Source organism: Sciurus carolinensis, chromosome 6 (genome assembly GCF_902686445.1).
Source record: "Sciurus carolinensis chromosome 6, mSciCar1.2, whole genome shotgun sequence".
Lineage (NCBI taxonomy): Eukaryota > Metazoa > Chordata > Mammalia > Rodentia > Sciuridae > Sciurus > Sciurus carolinensis.
The window spans coordinates 14,327,430-14,352,851 of record NC_062218.1 but is presented as its reverse complement, the minus strand read 5'-3'; the positions used below and the strand labels follow the sequence as shown (position 1 = coordinate 14,352,851).

The 25,422-nt window shown below is 40.6% G+C and overlaps 1 protein-coding gene across 1 annotated transcript; it reads left to right on the top strand.

Moving 5' to 3' along the window:
- Window positions 1–2,622: 2,622 nt before the first annotated feature.
- Znf622 (zinc finger protein 622) lies at window positions 2,623–19,723 on the top strand. The gene is made up of 6 exons (XM_047556938.1): window positions 2,623–3,640; window positions 4,906–5,166; window positions 5,386–5,548; window positions 10,050–10,162; window positions 18,136–18,279; window positions 19,465–19,723. The coding sequence occupies exons 1-6, from the start codon at window positions 3,028–3,030 to the stop codon at window positions 19,590–19,592; spliced, it is 1,422 nt and encodes a 473-aa protein (XP_047412894.1). The 5' UTR covers window positions 2,623–3,027; the 3' UTR covers window positions 19,593–19,723.
- Window positions 19,724–25,422: the final 5,699 nt, after the last annotated feature.

Below are 25,422 nucleotides of genomic sequence, written 5' to 3'. Positions count from 1 at the left end.
TAGGAAAAAGTAAAGCCAGAAGTTCTTTATATAGTTGTTTTACTTTTTAGAAAAACTTGAAAGCAAAAACATTATTTTGTTTATTCCAGTTGATGACTAACAGTAGATACAAGATTTTTTTTACATAAATCAAGTTTTCTGGAATAAAAATCACTGTTCGATAACTTTTGCCCTGCAATATTTTCATTTAACAAGAGCAATCTGGCTCAGCTCTTCTAGCACTGGAATATGCAGCAAAGAAGTGGCTGTTTACATTCCAGATACAGATGACCAATGTGTTGTGTGACTAGCCATCCTGATTTGTACAGGATCGAAACATTTCCAGGGATACAGGACTTCTTGTGCTAAACCTGGAAAATCAATGACAATAAATGTGAGTGGTAGCCAATCTCTCAAAATAGTCCCCAAAGACCACCTTGCCCCACTCCTCTGGTATCCATGCCCTGGTGTAGTTCCCTCTCACATTAAATAGAGCTGACCTGCGTAATAGCACATTATGGAAGTAACTATGTGTGACTTTCAAGGCTAGGTCATAAAAAACTTTATGGCTCTATTCTGCTCTAAGGGAATACCATACCCAAGCTCCCCTTAGGTCCTCCTCTTGGTGGGAAACCAAAATCTCTTCGTATCAGGTATGTAAATGAACTATTTCTGATGGGGCTCCATCAGCCACCGTCAAATATTTAAACCTTCAGGTGGCTTCACTTTAGTGGTGGGTTCACTGCAAACTCGTAAGATTGAGTCAGAACTACCCAGCTAAGCCACTCAAATGCCAGGCTTACAGATATTTGATGCTAAATTTTGGGGTAATTCAATAGAGTAATACATTACCAAATAGTGTTATAGAGAAGTTTTATGCCTGGTAAAGACTTGGAATTGGGGGTAGGCACTATTTTTCATAAGGGATTTAGATAAGCCTCTCTTCTAAAGGCACTTGGGCAGATTGTTACTGCATGCAGCACGGAAGGAGTTAGGCTTTTTACTGCTCACAAGGCTCCACAAGTATTCCACGATCAAGTTGGTAGGGAAACAGGTTTATTTGAAGCCAACTTTGAAGGTTCATGGAGTAGGGTGTTCCCCCCCATCCCAACACACACACTCAAATCACCATCTTCAGAGAATTCAATGAAATTTTTATTTTTTTGGTACCAGGGATTGAACCCAGAGGCACTTTACCACTGAGTCATATCCCAAGCATTTTAATTTTGAGACAGGATCTCACCAAGTTGCTTAGGACTGCTCGGTAAGTTCTTGAGGCTGACTTTGAACTTGCGATCCTCCTGCTGTCTCCTAAACCGCTGGGATTATAGGAGGGGGCCACAGCACCTGGCTCAAGGAAAGCTTTTAAAAGATGTGGCAAGAGCTGGGGTTGTAGTTCAGTGGTGGAGTGCTTGCCTTGCATGTTTGAGGTCTTGGGTTAGATCCTGAGCACTACATAAAAAATAAAATAATGGGTGTTGTGTCCATCTACAACTAAAAATATTTTTCAAAAAAAGGAGGCAAAGTGGAACTTAAGGAAGGAAATATACATATGCAGATTTGGCTAGGTTATGCTCATCCAGAGAATTTGTCAGTCTTAATTTACTTGGCATCTGTCAGGCCGGGGAACCAACCCTTCAGCCTCTAGTCTGGATAGGAGGAAATACAGGATGTAGAAAAACAAGTTATTAGGAGGTTGCCCTTAATTTCAGAGGGAGTCTATTTCAAGATACAAAACGTGAGCAAAAAGATAATCAGAGCAAAGAATAACATGGGTTCTAAAACAATACCAACAAAAGATGCTTGCTTAGCCTTGTTAGAATAACATCAAGTGTCACTGTGACTGAGGTAGGTTGAGCAAGGCAGAGAAGACTGAGCAGATCAGAAGTAGGGGGTCCTCGTGGTAGCAGAGCTTGTAGGACCTAGAATACAAAGGTAGGTTTTTGAAGGGTTTTGAGCAGGCTACAATTTGACCTTTATTTAGACGTCTTTTCTTTTGGTGCTATTGGCAGCTTGGATTCTGAAATGTACATTCAATTCTGAAACAAAGCTGACTGGTTCCGCCCAGCTGTGCAGATAAAACTATTAACTTCCCCAAGCCTTTAAGGTTCATGTTTTCCTATAAAACTGTGCTGATATATATGAAGTTACATAGGCAACTAAGGACATGAAACGCGGCTAGAGAGGAGCTGTTAGTTGTAAGATACAAGATTTCCAAGATTTAATACCAACCAAAGAATGAAAAATATTTGGTTAAGTCCTTTCTGCTGATTATATGTTGAACAAAATATATCACCAAAAGTGATCCCACCCATTTTTACTTTTGATAATGCGGACACGATTAGATTCAACGTTACAGACGTGGCTTGGATCACACTCCACTGGGCAGCGGTTCGGCGTGCTTTCGGCACCCAGCAGGCCAGCGTTTCGCCTGCGCTCTCCTCGGGAAGGACCGCCGCAGGCCGCGGCTCGGGCTGAACCCTCGGGTCACTCGGTGAACCCGTCCAGCAGGCCGGGTGAGGGGGCTGGCGTCAGACCAGAGGGCCTTCCCCGCTCTCGCCACACGCATTCACCCGGCGCCAGGGGGCAGCAGCGGCTCTGGAGGAACCCTGACCACCGTTCTCCGACCGGACCTCCCCAGGGCCTCCCAGGGACCGGAACAGCCCAGGGCACCCACTCCACCCTTCTCGCGTAGCCGTCGCCCTAACCGCGTCACACACAACCGCACAACCGCTTAGGAAGGAAACGGCGAGGACGCGGCCCCTGACAATCAACAGCCACCCCAAGCGGACTGAGCGGACCCCAGACCCGGTCAGCCACTGATTTCCCGCAACACTGGGGCGGGGCCACAGGCCATGAGGCGGGACTTCCTTTCCAGCTGAGGATCTCTTCCGGTGTGCGCCGGAAGTTCCCTCAGTGACAAGCAGGAAGTCGGAGCGCAGTGCCTGTCTTCACAGCTGCTTGGACAGTTGAGGGCTTGCGGTCTGTGGGACCAGCACGCTGATCCTTAGATTCTTGGCTAGGTCGCCTCTTGCTTTTCGCCTGGCGATGGCGACATACACCTGCATCACCTGCCGGGTGGCCTTTCGCGACGCGGAGATGCAGCGGGCCCACTACAAAACGGACTGGCACCGCTACAACCTGCGGCGAAAAGTAGCCAACATGGCTCCGGTCACCGCCGAAGGCTTCCAGGAGCGAGTGCGGGCGCAGCGGGCCGTGGCGGAGGAGGAGAGCAAGGGCACGGCCACCTACTGCACCGTCTGCAGTAAGAAGTTCGCCTCTTTCAACGCCTACGAGAACCACCTCAAGTCCCGGCGGCACGTGGAGCTGGAGAAGAAGGCGGTGCAGGCCGTGAATCGGAAAGTGGAGATGATGAATGAGAAGAACTTGGAGAAGGGCCTCGACGTGGACAGCGTGGACAAGGATGCCATGAACGCGGCCATCCAGCAGGCCATCAAGGCGCAGCCGTCCACGTCGCCCAAGAAGGTGTCCACCGAGGAGTTCAGGAGTGCGGTGGCCGTCGCTGCGGGTGGACGGGGGACCCACGACCGAGACCCGGCGGAGAAGCCGCCCCGGCTGCAGTGGTTTGAACAGCAAGCCAAGAGGCTGGCCAAGCAGCAGGGGGAAGAGAGTGAGGAGGAGGAGGAGCTGGACGGAGAAGGTAATGGCCTCGTCCGAAGGGGAGCGAGAGGCAGTTGGCGTCCCTTAAGTTTCCAGGCTTATATTTAAGGTGTGTGTACGTGCGTGTGTGTGTGCGTGTAAGTGTGTGAGTGAGTGAGAATGATGATTAGACTTCTGAAGTGCCTTCCCTAGCCAGCGTTCTGTGTGGTTGACTGCTGTACTTCCAGGACCTAAATCTTGACCCGGAGGAGGAATAGCTAGCTGTTCAGTAAACCTTTGTAGGGCGAATTGACGCTTTTCTCTTTTTTAGGTAAGTTTTCCGCATAAGCCTAGAAAGACATGCTTTTGTCCTACTGGCTGCTGTAACATTAGTGATTCTATTGGGCTTCTTGGTTCTAACGGCTTTGCACTTAACCTTGGTGATTAGAACTGAATGAGGGGCTCCAAATCAACTAGCAAAACTGGTGTGGAGCTTGAGCCAGCCACCTAGCCTCATTGACTTCCGGAGCCATTTTGTCCTTCCTTCCCTCACCCCTGGTCCTGTTAACATTGACAGTGTATGTCTTCCGTCTTGATCCATTCGTGCCTCTATAGCAAATACCTAAGACTTGACGGTTTATAAACAGCATAAATTTATTTTCCCATAGTTTTTTGAGGCTGGGAAGTGTAAAATCAAGGCATTGGCAGGGCCTTCCATGAAGGGAGTTTGCTCATGATTTTCTCAAATGATAGAAAAGGGAGATAAGGGCTATGTCCCCACATAGCAGAAGGAGCAAAAGGCAAAAAAAAAAAAAAAAAAGGCTAGTTACTTTCCTCACGCCCTTTTATTAGGACAGTGGTCCACGAAGGCTCCATCTCTTAATACTGTCATGGTGGTGATTCAGTTTAAACATGGAAGAGCACCTACATTCAAATAGCTCGATGCCACTACCATGTCCACACACTGTAGTACTCCTGTACTCCTGTGAAGTCCTAGATGTTGTTATAGCACTTTATAAGATTGTTGGCCAGACGAGACCACTGAACGTGTCCCAGCACTGGGCTAGGTGTTGTGAGACTACTTCAGGGAGATCACCATGTACTGGAAAAGCAAGATGAACAAGTTTCTTATCCATACAAACTTGTCTGTGGCAAATACATAGCTAAAATTGAGACCTTGAAAAAGGATTTTTCCTCTGGGGGATGCAGTTGCCCCTCTGTCTCCCTGATTATAGGTGTGCCTCTTCATATGAATCATTGTGGTGTCTTTGATTGTGGTTACCACTTTTTAAAGTTAACTTTGTTTATCAAAACTCTGACTTGAAGATTGGGAAGATATTGATTCTGATGAAGAATTGGAATGTGAGGATACTGAAGTGACGGACGACACAGAGGAGCAGGATGCAGATGAGGAAGAGGCTGGGGATAGCCCACCCCTAGGTGCCATCCCAGTAACGGACTGCTTATTTTGTTCCCATCATTCAAGCTCCCTCATGAAGAATGTGGCTCACATGACTAAAGTTCACAGCTTCTTTATTCCTGATATAGAATATCTTTCAGACCTTAAGGGGCTAATTAAATATTTAGGTAAGTATAATACCACATACTGAGGAAATACCATGTTTATTGGGGTGGGCAGGTCTTAAGGGAACATCAGTTTTGTGTTTCTCATCAGTCTTTGATTTAATTACTTATTTTGTGAAAATCAAAAATGAATGTTTTTTGAATTGTGAAGATAAATGGTGAGCTTTAATATGGCTGCAAAAGATTTCTTTCATATTTTTTTCCCTCAAATTATTTAACCAGGAGAAAAAGTTGGTGTTGGGAAGATTTGCTTGTGGTGCAATGAGAAAGGGAAATCCTTCTACTCCACAGAAGCTGTACAGGCACATATGAATGACAAAAGCCACTGTAAGCTTTTCACAGATGGTGATGCTGCTTTGGAATTTGCAGACTTCTATGATTTTAGGTAAGTCAAGGGTTTGTAATGTGAAGTGAATTAAAGTAGTATTGTACAATATATTCTTTTTTTGTTTCTTGGTACTGGGGATGGAACCAGTGTTGATTAACCACTCAGCCACATCCCCAGCCCTTTTTATATTTTATTTATTTAGGGTCTCTCTAAGTTGCTTAGGGTCTCCCTAAATTGCTGAGGCTGGCTTTGAACTTGTGATCCTCCTGCCTCAGCCTCCCAAGCCACTGGGTGTATAGGCATGCACACTGCACCCTGCTTACCGTATTCATTGTAACACCTTGTAACACCTCTGTATGGGCTCAGAAACTCAGTTTAATACATCTAAGAAAGAGAAGATCTCAGGCACAAACTGAAGTTTGTCTCACTTGTTTTTGTTCTTTGTAGTTAAATGATCAGGAGTTCAGTTTTGCCAGTTACTTTTGTAAAGAGATGTAAGGAAATTAGTTTTCATGTTTTGAGTTCCTTGAAGGACCTTGCATCAAGCTGTCTCCTAAGGAAGTTGAGATGGTTGCTAAACTAGGACAGATCATAGCATTTGGTGGTGAGATTATCTCATTGATGGTTTAACCCTAACTAGAATCTCAAGCAGTTCTTACATCATGCAACAAATGAATGTTAGGTACTCATAAAGAACTAAGTTTTTATTGTCAAAATTCCTCCAGTGTAGCATAGGAGAGAAGCGAGCACATATAATCACCATGCCAACTATTCATAACTGAAGTGATGCAGGTGTTCAGAAAGTCTTCTTCTGTTAAACTTCGTATTTTCTCCCTGATTTCTCCTTTTGCATTTGAGGACTTTGTAGTTGGTGGGCATAAGTAGGGAGTTAGAGGGTTGGTAGGCAAGAAGACAGAATGCCTACTGAAGGTGGAAATCATCCCCTTACAATAGATGGTATTTTTCCTCTCATGTTTCCTGTGAGCAGTGTTTATTAACTTTTGACTTCTGTTGTTCTAATCAAAGTGGTCAAAGCAAATGCTAGAGATGGAGGCAAGAGGCTGCAGCTAACAACTGGCTTGGAATACCACAGCACTGGTTCTCTAACTCCTTGGTCCATGCCTCCTTATATATTCAGAATCCTACCCAGGCTCATGGATTTTAGTACCTCCTGGAGGTTCATGTCCCCGAGTTTTTCTCTCTACTATAGCATTTGCTTCAGCTCCAGGTTTACGTATCCAGTCCTCCTTGACATTTCTACTTCATTCAAAATCAAACTCCTTCTGTGCTTGCTAACCTGATCTTCCTTAAGTAAATGAAAACTCTGTGCTTCCAATTACTTAAGTGCTTCTTACTTCTTATGTCGCTACAACCTGGATCCAGGTTACCTTCAGGTTTCACTGAACTTGCTGCCTGTTCCTCTCCTAACTCTCATTCTTACCATCCCCTACATTCTATTTTCAAAGCTAGCCATAGGAATTCTTTTAAAACATAAGTCAAATCAAATTCTCCTTGAAATCTTCCAAGGGCTTCCTGTCTTACTCAAAGTAAAAGCCAAAGTTTAATGGTTGACATGGCTTTGTGTGATTTGACTGCAGTTCTGTTTCTTGCTCATTCAATTCCTACCTGTTCTGATAACAAAAAGTATATTTCTCAAGACCTTGTACCTCCTCTTGTCTTTGCCTGTAACCTTTGCTGAAATATTCATATGACTTCCTTCACTTCCTGAAGGACTTGGCATAAATTTCACTTTGTTGGGGTGACTTTCCATGACCACCTTTGATAAAATCATGACACCTACCTGTCAGGTGTCTTTTTTATCCTCTTTACTTTTCTTCATAGCTGTTGCTGCCATTTTACATATTATCTTTTATTTATTTATCATTTCTCTCCCTCTAGAATCTAAGCTTCAAAAAACTAAAGGCTTTTGTTGTTGCTTTCTGGTTGTTGTGTGGATTGTTTGAATTAAAATTTATAACTGGTGTAAATGATTCAAGAAGTAAATTTTCTTTAATTCAAATGATGCTTTTTTTTTTTTTTTTTTTTTTTGTGCCAGGGATTGAACTCAGGGGCACTTGACCACTGAGGCACATCCCCAGGCCTTTTTTGTATTTTATTTAGAGACAGGGTCTTGACTTTGAACTTGTGATCCTCCTGCCTCAGCCTCCTGAACCGGTGGGATTACAGGCATTGCAGAGTTTATTGTATGGCTCCTAAAAATGAGAAATGGTGTGAGCCTTTTCTAAAAATGAATGTTAAAATGATTTATGAACCTTAAAAAAAATTCCCAAGTTGATGGTGTTTCATAAAGAAAACTTGGAAAATAGAAAGCCTTCACATGCAAAGCCAGGATGAATTGAGTTCTAACTACCTGCCTGACACTGTTTAATAGCAATTTATGTGAATTTACTCAGATGAAAAAATGACAGATTGCCTTTAATTCTCCCTTCCTTTGAAGATAACTAGTGTTAACTTATTTTGGACTAGACATTTTTTATTGAAGAATAAACTTACAGAAAAGTGCATTGGTGTGTACATATGAGATTGTAATTCAGTTTGGTGAAATTTTACATATAGTGAGCATCCAGACCAAGAAACAGAACATTAATGATACCCTGATGTTCCCTGTGTGTATTTTCAGGAAGTACCTTGCCTGTCTCCAAGAATAACCAGTGTTCTGACTTAGAATTGCATAGATTAATTTTGCCTGTTTTTGTACTTATATAAATGAAACCATAGAGAATGTACTCTTGCATCACCTTTTTCCTTACATCTGTGGGACTCATCCTTACTATCTTACATAGTTGTAGTTTGTTGGTTCTCGTTGTATTCTGTTAAATGTATCATGGTACCTCATCTGCTGATGCACACTTGAATAGTTTCCAGTTTGGAGGTATCACCAGAAATGCCCCCACACCCCCGCATCATTCTGGTATATGTCTTTTGGCAAATGTATACATATTATCTGTTGGTATCAATTTAGGAGCGTGGCTATAGGATGTACATATGTTTAATTTTAGATGTTTTCAAATTGTTTTCCAAAGTGGTTCTCTGTACTTCCCCTTTTGGTGAGGGAGAATTTTTCATTTTAGCCACTTGGCATTTATGTAGTTGTTTTAATTCTTTTCTTCCTTATTATGAAACATGTAATTGAGAAGGTGTTTATTTATTCATTTATTGACAGTTTGGAGATCTTTTTGTGAAGTGTCTGATCAAATCTTTTGTTCATTTTCCTATTGGGCTATTAATATTTTTTTCTCATTCTATGCAACTGTGTGAGCTTTTATTTTGTTTTAAAATACAAGACAGTGAAACAGAATTACAAGGCATAATGCTTTCTTTTCATGAGTGCAAATTTTATGTAGTGCATACATGAAACATTTTACTGAATATGACATTGAAATACATTCTTTTCTAATTGTTTTAAACAAAAGGACAAATCAAGGAAATAAATTGTCACAACAAAGGTATTTGCCTAAATTGTACCTTTTATAGATTATTTCTTCAATATTTTAATGTGAGTTTCTCCATTTATTCTCCATATGTATGTATAAATATAAATTCGTGATAATTTTTAGGAACATCGAGATTCTTCAAGAATTGCACTGTCAAATACAGTAATTAATAGGTGTCCCCTTGTGACTATTTAAAATATAAATTAAAAATGAAAAAAAATCTATTCTTTAGTCACACTATCCCATTTTAAATTTCAGTGCTTGAAAACACACGTTTACAGCTACTGTGTAGAACACACATGCATAGAGCCTTTCTATCATTACAGTTCTCTTGATAGCACTGTTCTAGAATTTGTTTTTACAGTGGTTAAATTGACTCGAGCTGCATGTCCAGGTCCATGTTCTTCTCTTTCTTTGCACTTGGTAACCTTCCGAAGGAGAAACAAATAAGAGGAAACATCCTCCTGTATTGGGGTTTCAGCCACATCCTGTGAAAAGGGTTAACTGCCTGAGGACAATGTTGGTTATAAATCAATTAAGCACCCTTAAGTTTATCTAATCAATAAATACACAAGAACCAAATGAGAGGGGGCGTAATGGATTGGGCCATACCAGATCTGGCCTCTAACAAGATGGAGTAGCCCAACTCTCCTTTATTTTATAGACACACAGGTAAAGGGACCCAGATAGGGAGGGGCTTCTTTTGTGATGGACAGGATGGGGTGGAGTTAGGACAGCCATTTGCTCAGGGAAACTAGCATATAACCATATGGTGAACCACTCCCACAAAGGGCCACATACCCACCCACCCCCCAATCTGGAATAGTCCTTCATGGTTGCCAGTTTCTGGGAGTCAGGCCTCTGTGTCCTATGGCTCAGTCACATCTGATTCCGCTAGATATGGATGGCTTCCCACACTCCTGTTAAGTCATTTGCTCAATTCTACAGAAAACTGCTAACAAGTTATTTTCCCCCTATAACCTTTTAGCTGGCAGTTCGTGTAACTGTTTTTTTAAATAGCTAGCAGTTTGGCCACATTTGCAAATACAATTTATATTTTTAAGTCTGAGGTAATGTTTATTAACACCAGTTCACCTTTATAGGAGCAGCTACCCAGATCACATGGAAGGGGAGGATCCCAATGAGGCTGAGGAGTTGCCCTCAGAAAAGAACTTGGAATATGATGATGAAACCATGGAGCTGATTCTGCCTTCTGGTAAGTGTGTTTGTCAAAAATAAGTGACTTATTCCCAGTGGATTTTGGAAGCAGCCTAGCTGAGGAAAAGTGTATGTTTGCATTCTCATGTACATGTAAATTCAGAAGGTTGCTGCCTAGCTCTAAGTTGGCGTTTTTGTTTAAACTGGGCTAGGGTTTTTTCTCATTTCTTTTATGGCTCAGAACATTTTGATTAGGTATTTCTTTTTCTTTTCAGTTTTAAAAAATATGTAGACACTTTCCATTCTGTTCATCTTTTCTTGTTGTCATTACTAATCTTGACCTTAACTCTCATTCTTTGAAGATTACTGTGTCCTTATGTTGCTCAGACTTCCATATAGTACTCTGGCATATGTGTATCTGACTGATGTTTCCTGAGTTGCCTTTCTATATTCTGGTTGTAGGGGAGACTTGGAGTTTCAATTCTGCCTTCTTCTCTGGGAAATAGGACTCAGGGTGGAAATTCATCCTAGATATGAGAAGGTGAAGAGTAACTGAATATGAGAAGCATTCACTGTTGTTCATTGTGTGGAAAGAAGGAAGTGTTATGGGGAGCTACAGAGGGCATATACAGTGAGAGGTGAAAGGGAAGAAAATGGTAGAGATGATAGGATCCTAATAATTCCTGGTATTTACTGTGCAGTTATTAGCATGTTCAGACTTTATAACAAGTCTTCAAGGAACTTAGAGAGGTTGAGTAATTTACCGAAAAGCACACACCTAGTTAATGAAGGCTCTTTCTGACTTTCCTATACTGACTGTGGAACTCTGTAGTCATGGTGGGGGCAGGAGCAACGTACTGCCAGTGGAAGTGTCTGATGAAGAAGCAACACTCTATTACTCTGTTTTGGTGTAGACAGCCATCTTAACTCACAAGGATAAACAGCTTTAGGGTATAGCAATAGAAGGAAAGGGCAGGCAGAATGTGTCTTGAAGATACAATTCTTCCTATAGTGACAAGGAAGTTAATTGCAGTATGCTATGGCCTTTACAGTGCACAGTGATAAAAACCTTCTATTCAGTACTCCTCCTGTGAAAGTACCAATAGAGAACAGAAGATATAGTCAGTCCTCTATCAGAGTTTTCTGCATCTGCAGTGAACCAAGAAGTGAAAATATCTGGGGGTAAATTGTGTCTGTACTGAACAAGTATAGGCTTTTATTCTTATCATTATTCCTTAAACAACAGGGCATAACAATTTTTTTATGTAACATTTACATTGTATTGAGTATTAAAAGTAATCCAGAGATGATTTAAAGTGTTGGTTGTAAGTAAGTACTGCACCATTTTATATAAGGGACTTGACATCCTTGGAGTTTGGTATTTGAAGGTAAGGTCCTGGAACCAGTTCCTCACAGATACCAAGAGTTGACTCGGTAAGTTTACTAACTTATTTTCCAAGACTCTTTGGCTCTGTGTCTTTCTAGCTTCCATTTAACTTAGGATATGATAATGGCAGACTTTAAGTAAGTTGATTATAAAGCAGTATTCGACATGTTGTAAAAAAACACTATAATGTTCACTTCAGTTTTTATCTACTTTAGCACATTATATTGCAAAAATATGCATCACAGTGAGCTTGTCATATATAAGAAATATAGCATATTTGAAAGTAGTTTTCATTTAGACTTTAATTTTTGAAATTGAATACAATGAGGAATCCTCAGCTATATAGAAACATGTTGTCCTAGGGTAATTGAGTTAGCCAAAGGCAAAAATGGCTATCATTTTACTATGCTCTCTCACATTCAGGTGATTTGGCAACTCCTAAATGTCTTTTGAATACTTTTTTCTTTCTTTCTTTTTTTTTTTTTTTTAATCTCTTTCTGACACTATTACAGTGTCCTGTCTGGCCATATGCAGTCTGTTTTCCACACATGTACCAGCACATTCTTTCTAAAACATCAGTATACTTTACCTTCTGGAAGTCCTCCAGTGGAAGCCTTTGCCTTTTGTAACTGAGTTTCTCCAGCTTCTGATCCTTCAGGTGTCTTGTGCTTTTCCTTTAGACACCCGCTTATGGTTTGCTTGCTCTCTGGGTCTTTGCATGGTGGTGCCTCTATTGTATTCCCACTCCTCTAAGACTCATCTTCTTTGGGCTCACCCCTTTGGAAAACCTTCCCAAACCCCTCTATTGTTCCTTTACTGGGTCAAAGAAGTCTTCTTTCTTCCTGTATGCTTGTAAATTTGTGATAACATTGACTTTATTCCTTTGTAATTATGGCTTGCTTGTCTGTCTTCCCGGGTTACTCTTTAAAAATGCGTATATGTGTATTTTTAAAAATTGACACAGATTAATTGTATGTATTTATAGAATACCCTGTGGCATTTTACATGCATGCACTGTGTAAAGGGGGTAATTGGCATATCTGTCACCTCAGACAAATATCATTTCTTTGTGCCGGGAACATTCAAAATCATATTGGCTAATTTAAAATACTCAATTGTTGTCAACCTTAGTTATCCTGCTGGGCTATAGAACGTTGGAAGATATTTCCCCTGACCCCAATACTTTTAACAATAGACCATTTTATCTTTTCAGCTCAGTACAGGGTCTCAGACACATAAGAGCCAGATGTTTCTTGACTGACAAGGTAGAAGTTACAGATGTGGGGAAAAAGGTACACTCATACATTGCTGGTGGGGTTGCAAATTAGTGCAGCCACTCTGGAAAGCAGTGTGGAGATTCCTCAGAAAGCTTGGAATGGAACCACCATTTGACCCAGCTATCCCACTCCTTGGCCTATACCCAAAGGACTTAAAATCAGCATACTACAGAGATACAGCCACATCAATGTTCATAGCTGCTCAATTCACCATAGCCAGATTGTGGAACCAACCTAGATGTCCTTCAATTGATGAATGGATAAAGAAACTGTGGCATATATATATACAATGGAATATTACTCCGCCATAAAGAATGATAAAATTATGACATTTGCAGGCAAATGGATGAAATTGGAGAATATCATGCTAAGTGAGATAAGCCAATCTCAAAAAACTAAAGGACAAATGATCTCGCTGATAAGCAGATGAGGACATATAATGGGGGGTGGGAGGGGTTAGCGTTAGGGTTAGGGTTAGGTTTAGGGTTAGGGTTAAGGAGGGTGGTAAGAATAGAGGAAGGAAGGACTGTATAGAGGGAAAAGAGGGGTGGGGGTGGGGGGAAGGGAACAAAAATAACAAAATGAATCAAACCCTATGTAAATTTATGATTATACAAATGGTATGCCTTGACTCCATGTACAAATAGAGAAACAACATGTATCCCATTTGTTTACAATTAAAAAAAAAAGTACAGCAAGGTTGATTCCCTAGAGTCTGTGACAATAAAGAAAAAGGCAAGCAGAAGGAGTTTGCAGGGGCTTAGAACCATATTTGTCTTCATTACCTTCTAAGTCCTTGGAGAAGATTGCTTTGTCTGTATATGATATAATCAAAGAAGAAAGTGACCTGAGATTAGCTGGAAGGTCAATTTTCTCTTGTTTTTAAAGCCTGGGTTTCCCTACTCACCGATAAGGGTCCAATTGTTGATACATGTTATTTTAAAGTATTGGATAATAATCTCAAGATTGCTCTTTGTTGTAGTCTTAGAAGCAGTGTGGTAACTGGTTTTGTAGTGTGGTACTGCAAAATACTGTACTTTTAGGCAGGCTAGCTCAGGAAAGACCTAGCCAACAGCGGGAAAATGTCTATTCTAGTATTCTTAACTAGATTGTGCACATTTTTTGGTGTGCAGGCATGTATTTTTCTTGGGAAAGATCGTAGTTTTGTGACTGGGAGAAGATTCAGGGCTACTAATAAGAATATACAAAAACAGGTCACTAGTCATCACAGATGACTGAGACCTATTTAGAATAGGTTTTGTCTAAATGGCAACAAATCCAAAAACACCTATATTCTGAAATTTTCTTCTTCTGTACTGTCATAGTTCTTTTAATGTTGCCTGTACTTTATCATCTCAGATTTTAAAAGCCAATCTTGCTTTTGTCAGTCATGTTTACGGTGAGACATGACAGACCATTGGTTTGCTCCTGTGCCTCAGTGCTGGTTTGGAGGTTTTTAAATGACTCAAGAAAATAAGAGCACTCTAAAAAAATCACTGTGTAAAAATATGGTAGCATTATGTTTCATCACTTGTTTATGTCTTTGAAGGACATCACCTTCAGAAACTTCTTCAGATATGCTCATCTGTGTGACTGGGTTAGCATGGATGTTAGCTTAAAGCTAATTTGGAAATTATTCTAATGTGTAGAGCTTGAGTCTGCTTTAAACTGATTTCAAAAGCAATAGTTGTAATACCTTAAATCTAGTTACTCAGATTGTTCTCAGTAAAATACAAGCGGTGATCCCAGAGTCAGTGACAAAAATTATCCGGTAGAGGGCACTATTAGCTTGTCTTCTTTGCAGATTGTGGGCTGGTAGGGTTCCTTGAATTTCTTTCTTTGCTCTTCAATTCACATAGAGGAAGATGGTGTGAAAGACACATTCCTTTAGCTACTGACTAGCCACATGAAACTATTGTTGAATCCATAAGAAATACATAATAATTGTCTTATGAAAACTAGAGTTGGAGATATTTTCTTTTCCAGTACCATTGTCAATTGCATGGCTATTTGTTAAGCAGAAGTGGATAATTTTGAATTATATATGAAATTTAGATGGACAGGTTGTATGCTTCACCATAAATCAGACATAACCTATCTCTTGTTTATTAGTCATTCACACAGTACCTAAACATTTTTCCATGATGAAGGCCTTCAAATTGAGTTGTTCTTAGCACATTACACTTAGTGCTAATGTCCCGTGCTCACTTTCATCAGCACAGAGCAGGAATAACTCTAAACGCTGTTTTTATGTCTCTCCTGCCAACTATTGGAAACTGTAGAATGTATTTCCAAATGGTGTGTAAAAATATATAGATTTGTTAGTACCAGCATTGTCATCTGATGACTTGGGAATAGTCATCATTGCAAACCTGGAGCTAGAGCACCCTGACCTAATATCGCAAAGAGAAAATTATAGAGAAGGATGCTGGGATTTTCTGCTAAGGCCTCCACTTGGGCTTGAATCTTTTTTCATCAACTCATTATTTCCATCAGATTCACTTATATTATTTCTTGCGGACTTAGTAGTTGTTTAACTCTTGTGCTGCCAGAACAGTCATGTTCAGGGGAAGTAGTTTTCATTCCTATTGGTATCCAGACTAGGTCTTTGAATGTTCTTTTTGTCATCTCTTGAGTAGACTCATAAAACCAAAAAAAAAAAGTAACCGCTTTTCTATATCTGTGTTGCAAGCAAATTATTTTCCAGGTGTCTTGCCTGGGACTTAAATTAAACCTGACAGCTTTTTTTCAGGCGAACTAAAGGTCTAAATCCTAAAAACAAATACAAGCGTCTACATTTAGTATTCCATTCATGGTCTTTTTACACAAAAGATTCTGAAAGAAATAGTTTTACATATACAAATGTCAAACTTTCCTAGAAACTATACACAGGTCTCTATTTAGCTGTTTATTTAGTGGAAATGACTGTTTTCATGCTATGGGTATATGCTATTAAATATCAACATGTAAATGTCTGTCTGGGAAGGTATTTGATCTCCTGTGTCCTAGTTAGTATTGTGCAGGCATAGCTTCTATTTAGTAAGCCTTTAAATGTGGTCATGGCATGGGGACCATTGAGAGCCTCTCTTGGTGGAGCCTGGACTCAGTCATCCCTTAATCATGTTTTTTTCAGTTTCATCTGCTGGTGAAGCTAAGACCAAAAGTTTGGGACGCTTTTCCTTTAAAGGACTTGAAAGGCAGTAGTTTAGGCTTTGTGTGCCATTCTGTCCCTGCAGCAACTCCTCAGCTCTACTTTGTAGCACAAAAGCAATTAAAAGTAATATCTGCAGGGATGAGTGTTTCAGCAAGGCTTATGAAAAGGGGCTGGCTGACTGGATTTGGTCCTCTGGTGGTAGTTTGACACCCCTTGATTATTATACTGTTGTGCCTCCATCTTAATAGGAATCTTGAATGGTCCCTCACGTTTTTTTTAGCCCAGCTACAGAAATTCCAAAACTTTTGGTGGTCAGTAAATTTGTTTCATTGTTGTCTTGTTTGAAATGTATAGTATCTCCCCCTGACACTATGTTACAATTGCTAAGGGGTTTATAAATACAATTATGTATTATAATGACGTCAAAATTTGTTGAAAGTTAAAATTAGAAATTAATTTCCAGGGGCTGGGCCTGTAGCTCTGTGGCAGAGCACTTGCCTAGCATGTGTGAGGCACTGGGTTCAATCCTTAGTACCACATAAAAATAAACAAATAAAGGCAATCTGTCCATCTACAACTACAAAAAAAAAAAAAAAAAGCCAACTAATTTCTGAAAGCTTGACTCAATTTCAATGGATTTCTCTAAGTAAGTAAAAATTCTCTGTAGAGAGAATTCAACTTAATCATCTTTTAAAATTCTAGTTCACCAATTGATTTGCCAGATATCTTTTATTATTTAGGATTTCTCAGCCCTGGCACTATTGATTGACATTTCAGGTCAGATAATACTTACTGCCGGTGTCTTATCTTGTATGTTTAAAAGTGCTTAGGAAGTGTTTTTGGCCTTTACCCACTAGATGTCGGTAGCATGCCTCTAGTTGTAACAACCCAGAGTGTTTCCAGTCAGGGCCAAATGTTCAGTGTGCAATAAAATTACCCCTGTTGAAGAACCATCGCAGTGGAGAATTTAAGTAAGGGAAATGTGGATTTCTTTTGTGAACACTGACTGTGGTTTTTAGGTCCTAACTTCCTAGGGCCCTTTTATCTGTTTTAATAGGGATTGCTAGGGGGAGTTGTGGGGAGTCAAATTATATGTAAGTACAAGATGCTGAAATTTTGTGAGCAGTGATTTACCATTCTGTCTCTTTCCTTTGCTTTGTCTTTATTTAGTAGATAGAACACTATTTCTTCTGACATATTCATTTTCCAGCTAGATCTTAAAGATTGATTTGGGAAAGCCCTTGCTTTGTAGTTCTGTTCTACCTTGAAAAAAATATCCAACTCAGTGTTTAAATATTTCTCTTTTCTGGGTGTGGCGGTGCATGCCTATAATCCCAGTAACTCAGGAGACTGAGGCAGGAGGATCACAAGTTCAAAGCCAGCCTTGGCACCTAAGTGAGGCCCAGAACAACTTGGTGAGACCCTGACTCAAAATTAAGAAAATAACTGAGGATGTGACTCAGTGGTTAAGTGCCACTGGATTCTATTCCCACTAAAAAAAAAAAAAAAAATTGGTGTAACTACTAACTACTCTGGAAAAGAGTATGGAGATTCCTTGGAAAACTTGGACTGGAACCACCATTTGACCCAGTTATCCTACTCCTTGGCATATATCCAAAGGACTTAAAATCAGCATATTATAGTGATATGGCCACATCAATGTTCATAGCAGCTCAATTCACAATAGCTAAGTTGTGGAACCAACCTGGGTGCCTTTCAGTAGATGAACGGATAAAGAAAATGTACATATACACAATGGAGTATTACTCAGCCATCAAGAAGAATAAAATTGTGGCATTTGCCAATAAATGGATTGAACTGGAGAAAATATCATGCTTAATGAAATAAACCAATCCCAAAAAACAGAAGCTGAATGTTCTCTCTGATATGCAAATGCAGACTCACAATAGGTGGGATGTGGTTCACCAGAATGGACTTGGGGGAAGGGGAGGGAGGATGGGAATGGAGAAGACAGTAGAATGAATTGGACATAACTTTCTTGTGTTCATATATATATACACAACCAGTGTAACTCCACATCATGTACAACCACAAGAATGGGAAGTTATACTCCATGTATGTGTGATATGTCAAAATAAACTCTACTGTCATGTATAATTTAAAAGAACAAATAAAAAATAAATAATGTATAATCACAAGTAAAAGTAAATTAATGAATAAATGAATGAATATATTGCTCTTTTGTAAAACAGGTGCCAGAGTGGGTCATCGCTCCTTGATGAGATACTACAAACAGCGATTTGGCTTGTCAAGAGCTGTGGCAGTTGCTAAAAATCAAAAGGCTGTGGGCAGGGTGCTCCAGCAGTACCGAGCCCTAGGGTGGACTGGCAGCACAGGTACATCTGTTTACACATGGACCAGCCCAAGAACCTGTACTTGTAGAAGGGGCTTGAGTTATGTCATTTCTATTTACATTGTCATTATAAGCCTCTCTGGGAAGGCTTGATTTCTTAGTTGTAGGGTTTCCATTATCACTTAGTATGCTTTTAGCAATAAGCCCATGGCTCCATGACTTAAAAACTTCATGTTCCTTTTATAATAACTTTATATACACTATTAACTTTTTCAATGGATCACACTTGGAAAAAGAATTACTTAGTAATCATTACAGACCAAAATTATCCTGGAGGCTACACAGAAGAATTGAGTAGTAGTCTGGTGGTTATAAATAGCTTGAGCTGTGGAGTCGAATGTGACATATATGATACACTTACAGGTTCTTATATGATGAACATGAGTAATTAAGCTTCTGTTTCCTTATTTGTACGCTGAAGCTGTTAATGGAAGGACCGTGATAGGGTTGACCGTCATAATGCATGTGGGATGCAGTATATGCACATAGTAAAGGTCAGCTCTCAGTCCCCTTTTTGGAATCTTTCCATAGAAAAGTTAGAAGATTCAGATAAGTAAAGCCGGCCATTGAAATTATTAAACCTTGAAACCTCATCAGTATGATGCTTTTTAAATCTACTCCGATGTGTGGACTGCATAAAGCTGCTTATCCTTAGATCTTTGGGAAACAGTTAGCCCAGCCAGAGGATGGTGGAGAGGCAAGAGAGAACTGCCTCTGGATGGCTTGGGAAGTGCTGGTGCCTAAGATCCATTTTAGATGCCTGTGTTTAATAGACACCTGTTTCCTTCATCCTGGCTGCTTGTGAATCATGAGGCCACTTGAATCTAGCAAAAATTGACTGTATTCTAGTCAGGAATTATTGTCTGACTTAATTTATAGCTCCCACCCTGTCCTCTTAGATCAGAGGGACCGATAATCCTTCAAGATGATGAAAACTAAAGGAGCTAATACAGAGAAATGTATATTTCCAAAAGCTCTGATCTGTGTTTTGGGGATGCATGTAGACCCTTGAGCCTCATTGCTTGGAAACATCAAGATAGCATCTCTTCTTTAAATATAAAAGAGCCCATTCATCCCCAATTAACTTTAGAATTTTCTGCAAAGATTGGGCTTTCACTGACCGTAAGTAACAGCTTTGGCTCATTTTTTAACTTCCTTCCAACCACAGGAGCTGCTCTTATGCGAGAGCGGGACATGCAATATGTCCAAAGGATGAAATCAAAGTGGATGCTGAAGACAGGAATGAAGAACAACGCCACCAAGCAAATGCACTTTAGGGCCCAAGTGAGATTCTGAGAGTCTCCTGCACACGTCTCCTCCTTGCCTGAGGACCCATGGAGGCTGGATTGTGGGATACACCCTTTCGCTGCTACTTCATTTGTTCTGACCTAAAATAAAGTCAGACTCATGTTGGTTTTCAGGTGTCATTTTTGGACAGGCTTCCAGTTTATGTTGATGTGGTGTGTGTATGCTGCAGTCTGGGACCTGCACACTGCTCGGCAGTCACTTTATTGCCTCAGCTTTCAAGTGATATCTGGCCGTCAGCATGATATGGGAAACTCGAGTGACTTGTCTGCTCCAAATTAGTTTGATGTGAGGGCACTGGGACTGATTTGAGGGGTCTTTGAGATTTCTCTGGGAGCACGATTGAATGTCACTCGTTGAACATGTGTGGCTCGTGTGGAGGTGTGTGTCTCTGGCACTTTCATTAAATCCAGCAGACGTAAAGAGCATGACAATGGCTGCTGTAAAGGTTTCTTATTTCTAAGTGTGAACACACCAAGAATGGCAATGCTAGGCACTCAGACTTCATTTTCTGTGCTGCCTGTATGTGAGTGGTTAGTTCAGGAGGAGAATAAAGGTAAAATGATGACTTCATTTTAGAAAGAAAGATTATCTCATGGTTAAATCTCTGAAGAGAGGATCCGTTTAGGTAGCCCAGGGAAGGCACTAATACATTGGAAATGAATCTAAAAGTGAAGTTCATAACCTTTAAGCTACCTTGATGACTTTGGAAAAGTGACTTGATTTTTAAATCTGTAACGTGAGGTGTGTGTTATCTTGCAGGTTGTAGGGCTAAATAAATCTGCTGAAGTTCCTAGCACTGAATTAGTGCGTAACGTTCCCCCTTGCAGAGGAAACTGGTGGCACATGAGGCCGACGTTTAGTCAGCACACTGTTCTGAGGAGTGTACTTAGGATGCCAGGGGAATGCAGTTACCGGCACCATGTATTAAAGGCCTTTGTTTGCTGTCATCTGTCCGTTAAACTTTGGATGCAGAGTTGAATTAATTTTATTTCTTTAATATACAGGCTCACTGTTATCCAACAATAGAGGGCTCCCTGGTTTGCATTTTGGTCCTTCATCCTCTCCTGACATTTCCCCCATAGAAGCACCAAGTCTCTTGACACATCTTTTAAGTCTATATCCTGGGAAAATGGTGTACTGCGTTGCATATGGTACGTTTTTAATTTATACTTGACCAGTTGTACGTGATACTGTGTTATCGCTCTTCTCGGTTTCATTTTTCAATCAACATTTTTTTACTTAACAAGTAGCAATGTCTAGTTTATTGCTTCTGACTGCTGACTGGGGTTCCATAATGGGTGTCTACCACATCGTACTCACCTCCTGCGGTAGAGCTGGTGTCTTAATCGTCTCCCACTCTCATTACCTCTTCAGCCCAGCACTGATGGCTTGTACCTCATGTACACATACTGTTTTAATTTGTCTTCTCTTTTACCCTTTGGAGTGGGGGGTAGTGGGAGGACAAAGTATTTCCTGACCTCTGAGATGCCACTGCTGCCTCCATTTGTTTTATTAGCCATGTCTTCTAGGCTTTGGGACTCAGCTCTGTTCTGATTTTGAGTTTGTGGAATATCCCACTTTCTCACTTCATTCACATCATAATTTATAAAATTCAGTTTGTTTGCTTTTCTGGCTTGTGTGAAGTCTTTCCTCCTGGGAGTAATCCTAGGACCAGATGGCTCACGCAGGATGGTTTGTCTGGCTTTAGCTTGAGACATCGAGACTGGGATCAAAAGTGAGAGAACATAATCTTGTTCCCTCTCCTGCCTGTTAGAGAAGCCCCTGGCAGCCTGGCTGGCTTGTCTCTGCCCATTTTCAGACTAGACACAGCACTGATGTATTCTTTCTGTTTGTAACTATGAATTTGTGTCTAATTGAATATAGTCACATTTTGATTCTCTGCTATGAGATATAGGTAGCACCACTGTTTTATAGATGAGGAAATAGACTTAGGAAAGTTAAATTATTTTTTAGGAAGACAACAGAAAGTAGCCAGAGACATTTCTAGTCATGCATCTTAGTATTGTCACACTTGTGCAGTGTCCTCAGCATCATCCCATCAGAAGGAGAAGATGGGGCTATAAAAATATACTCAAGTTCATTTAATTTGCAATATCTGCAGAAAAGAGCTCACTCTAAATCTACATACAATCTAATGTTTACATTAATACATGAAAGAAAACATCACCTCGCCTTGAATGTGAACACATTTTGCTCTCAACGTTTTATTTGTGGGTTCTAATTGTTAAGCTCCTTTCCTCCACCTTAATTATCATTTTAATCCATTAAGATGCCATCAGTCATTATTAATTTGAAATTCACAATAACTCATATGCAGTAGTCCAGGTGAAAACTGCATTGCCAGCTCTCAAATCTGTAGATGTTTTTTTTTTTTCAAGAGAATTACAGGCAGTTCTGCAGAAATTTGTAAGTGCTTTCAAGAATATATGTCATTTGGTTTAGACTCATTTGCAGTTGGCCATTAATTTGTGGTGATGAAATCGGTGGAGGTTAAGATATCTCAATTAGCTTGTTAATGCTGCAAATGTTTGGATATTAGAAATGATAATTATTGGTCATTTGGGGGGCAGATTATATTATTTCCCTCATCTGTTGTCTCCATCGTGAGAATGTGGCTTCTAGCCTGGGTCTTTAATTCCTAGGCTTCCCTCCAGCAAGGTGTGGACCCGTGGCTAAATTTGGGCCAATGGTTGGGAGTAGAAACATCTTGGATGCAATGTACTGCAGGTTTGCTCAGACAAAGCTGCTTTTCTCCATCTGCCCCTTTCTCTCATAAGTTGGAAGTGAGGTGCCATTGCCATCCTTGTAGATAAGGTCAGTGTCTTCGGGGAGGGCAGAGCAACAGCATGGAAGGAACCTGGGTTGCTAAATGCTATCATGGAGTAGAGCTGCCTGCCAGCCTTAGTTGATTGTATTGTTAATGTGAAATAATTGAAGCCATCATGTTTCTGTTAGAGTAGCCTAGCTTACAGCCTAATAGGATAAACCCCATGATATTGCTAATGTAAATTGGTATAATGTGAATTTGTTTAAGATGCAATTGGCAATTGCTGTTACCTTCCCCAGTGCTTCTGTCCTCAAAAAGATGGGCTACATTCTTAGATGGGGTTGGATTTAGAGACAGTAGGAAATAAGTGCCTTGTAAATCATTTGGGATTTTTTTCAGGCCAATATTTTCAATTATTCTTTTGTAGACAGTACAGACTAAAAACTAGTGTTTTTCATTAATCTCATATGGCAGCTTAACAGCAAGCCTGCTCATTCTTTGACATTCCTTCCCTGGAGAGGCAAGGTCAGCCATGGTAGTGGACTGCCCTTATTTGTTCTCACAAGTAATAAAATGCTGCAGCAGTAATGTTGCAGATTTTCCGAGGGTAGTCACGGAATGCAGTTCAGCGCACACATTGTTTTCTTGGACTCTTGACCACATGAACAGTCTCACAACTCTGAGGAGGTCCTGCATGCGGACTCCCAGGCCATGTGGAAAGATCACATTTAGGTTGACAGTTCCAGCTGAAGTCCCAGTTGACAGCACCAAATGCCAGCATCTGAGGACACCTATTTGCCTGACCAACCCAGTCAAGTCTGTAGCCCCCACTACTTCTGATTGCAACCTTATGGCAGACCCAGACCAGAGCTGCCCAGCTGAGCCCTTCCAAATTTCTTGGTCTATAGAACTAGCAGACATAATAAAATAATTGTTTTACGCCACTAGGTTTACACAATGTGGTTGAATATTTTGAGTTCCATTTACCACCTTTTAGAATTTACCTGTTAATGATGATATTAAGGGCAAGGACTTTACATATGTTTTGTCACTTTATTTGATCTTCACAACACCATTACGTAGATACAATTATCATTTTCATTTTACAGCTGAGGACTCTTAGGCACAATAGACCAAGGTCATACTGCACTTAATCGCTATCCTGTTGTCTGCTGAAAATGAGAACCTTCTGGAGTCATGGATTTTAAGACTTTGATAGACACACTGGAACTAACTTAAATCACTTCCCACTGCTCTGCCTCTACCGTCTCATCATGATTTCAAACCAGAGTATGTAATCTGATAATGACATTGACAACTATTTAAAAAATATATATATATTAACGGCTATTAAAAAAATCTTTCAGTATTAACTTTTGCTGCTGAGTAAGTATAATGATTTCTTTAGAGGAAGAGAATGCATGTATATTTAGCATGTATCTAAACCTACATTAAAAGCATTAAAACTGGGGCTGGGGAGATAGCTCAGTCGGTAGAGTGCTTGCCTTGTAAGCACAAGGCCCCGGGTTCGATCCCCAGCACCCAAAAAAAAAAAAAAAAAAAAAAAGCATTAAAACTACTAAAAACATCAGATCTGTATTTGTTAAAGGAATCTACAATTTTGATTTCATTGAATAAGAACTCCAGAGTTGGACTGGGGAGATAGCTCAGCTGGTAGAGTGCTTGCCTTGCAAGCATAAGGCCCTGAGTTCGATCCCCAGTACCGCAAAAAAAAAAAAAAAAAAAGAACTCCAGAGTCTCCTCTAAATCACATTTAAGACTCAAGGCATGATTCATCCTGAGGCAGGTTCTCTTCCAGCTGTGAGCTTGTGAGATCAAAACAAGTTCCATGCTTCCAAGATACAGTCTTGGGAAATAGGATAGACGTTCCCTTTCTAAAAGGGAGGGAAAGGCAAGGAGGAAGAAACAGTTAGTCCCAAGGAAGTCCACAACTCAGCAGAGAAAACATTAAGTCTTAGAGCTGGAGAATAATGCCCTGGGGCTCCATGTCCCACATCTTGTGCTTCCTGGGGTGGGAGTTCAGTCTCCAAAGCCTCCAGGCAGCCCTACCCTAATGGCTTTGCTGGGTTCAGTCCACCCAGCGATTCTCATGACTTGGAGTCTCGTGCCTGCAGCTTTCCCAGGCTGCCATTGCATGCTAGTGGACCTCCCGTTCTGTGGCCTTGGAGGCTGTCAGACTCCCAAGGCTCCATAAGGCATTACCCTAGTGAGGGCTCTCTGCAGTGGCTCTACCCTGTGATGTCTCTGTCTCTCCCCCTTGCCCTCCAGCCAGTCTGTGATATCCTTTGAAATCTAGGTGGAGGTTATCATGGCTCCATGGTTACTTATTTTTTTTTTGGCAGGGTGGGGGGTACCAGGGATTGAATGCAGGGACACTTGACCACTGAGCCATATTTCCAGCCCTATTTTGTATTTTATTTAGACAGGGTCTCACTGAGTTGCTTAGCTCCTTGCTAGGTTGCTGAGGCTAGCTTTGAACTCCCAATCTTCCTGCCACATCCTCCTGAGCAACTGGGATTATAGGTGGCCCCATGGTTCTTGTATTCTGTACACTTGCAGAATTAGCGTAATATGAGTGCCACCAAGATTAACAATTTACACCTTCCAGTGTGGTGGACTCTGGGACTACTTGAGCCACAACTGAGGGGCACTGAGCTGGAATTCAGGAAGTGGAGTCCTCAGGTGGTGCAGGACGGTAAACACTGACGTCCCACAGTTACACCTTGCCTCCAGGATCTCTGAAAAATGCCTCCATAGTCATTCTGTTTTGTTGAATAGAACCTGGCTTTCTTCTGTCCCTATCAATCCCTTTAGTAAATAGTTGCTTGGCTACAACCTTAGTATTGTTTCCCAAACACACTTTTTTATTCTTTACATGGCACTAGGTTGAGAGTTTTTCAACTTTTTTCATTGTGTTTTCCTTTTAATTATAAATTCCATCTTCAAGTAATTTCTTCTGTCATTTAATTTTAGGCAGGCCAAAGAATTCATACAGCATTTTGCATGTTT

Coding starts and splice junctions, on each gene's coding strand:
- Znf622 (XM_047556938.1), top strand. CDS start 3,028: ATGGCGACATACACCTGCATCACCTGCCGGGTGGCCTTTCGCGACGCG. Junction 3,641..4,905: donor GGAGGAGCTGGACGGAGAAG/GTAATGGCCTCG, acceptor TCTGACTTGAAG/ATTGGGAAGATATTGATTCT. Junction 5,167..5,385: donor GGGGCTAATTAAATATTTAG/GTAAGTATAATA, acceptor TTATTTAACCAG/GAGAAAAAGTTGGTGTTGGG.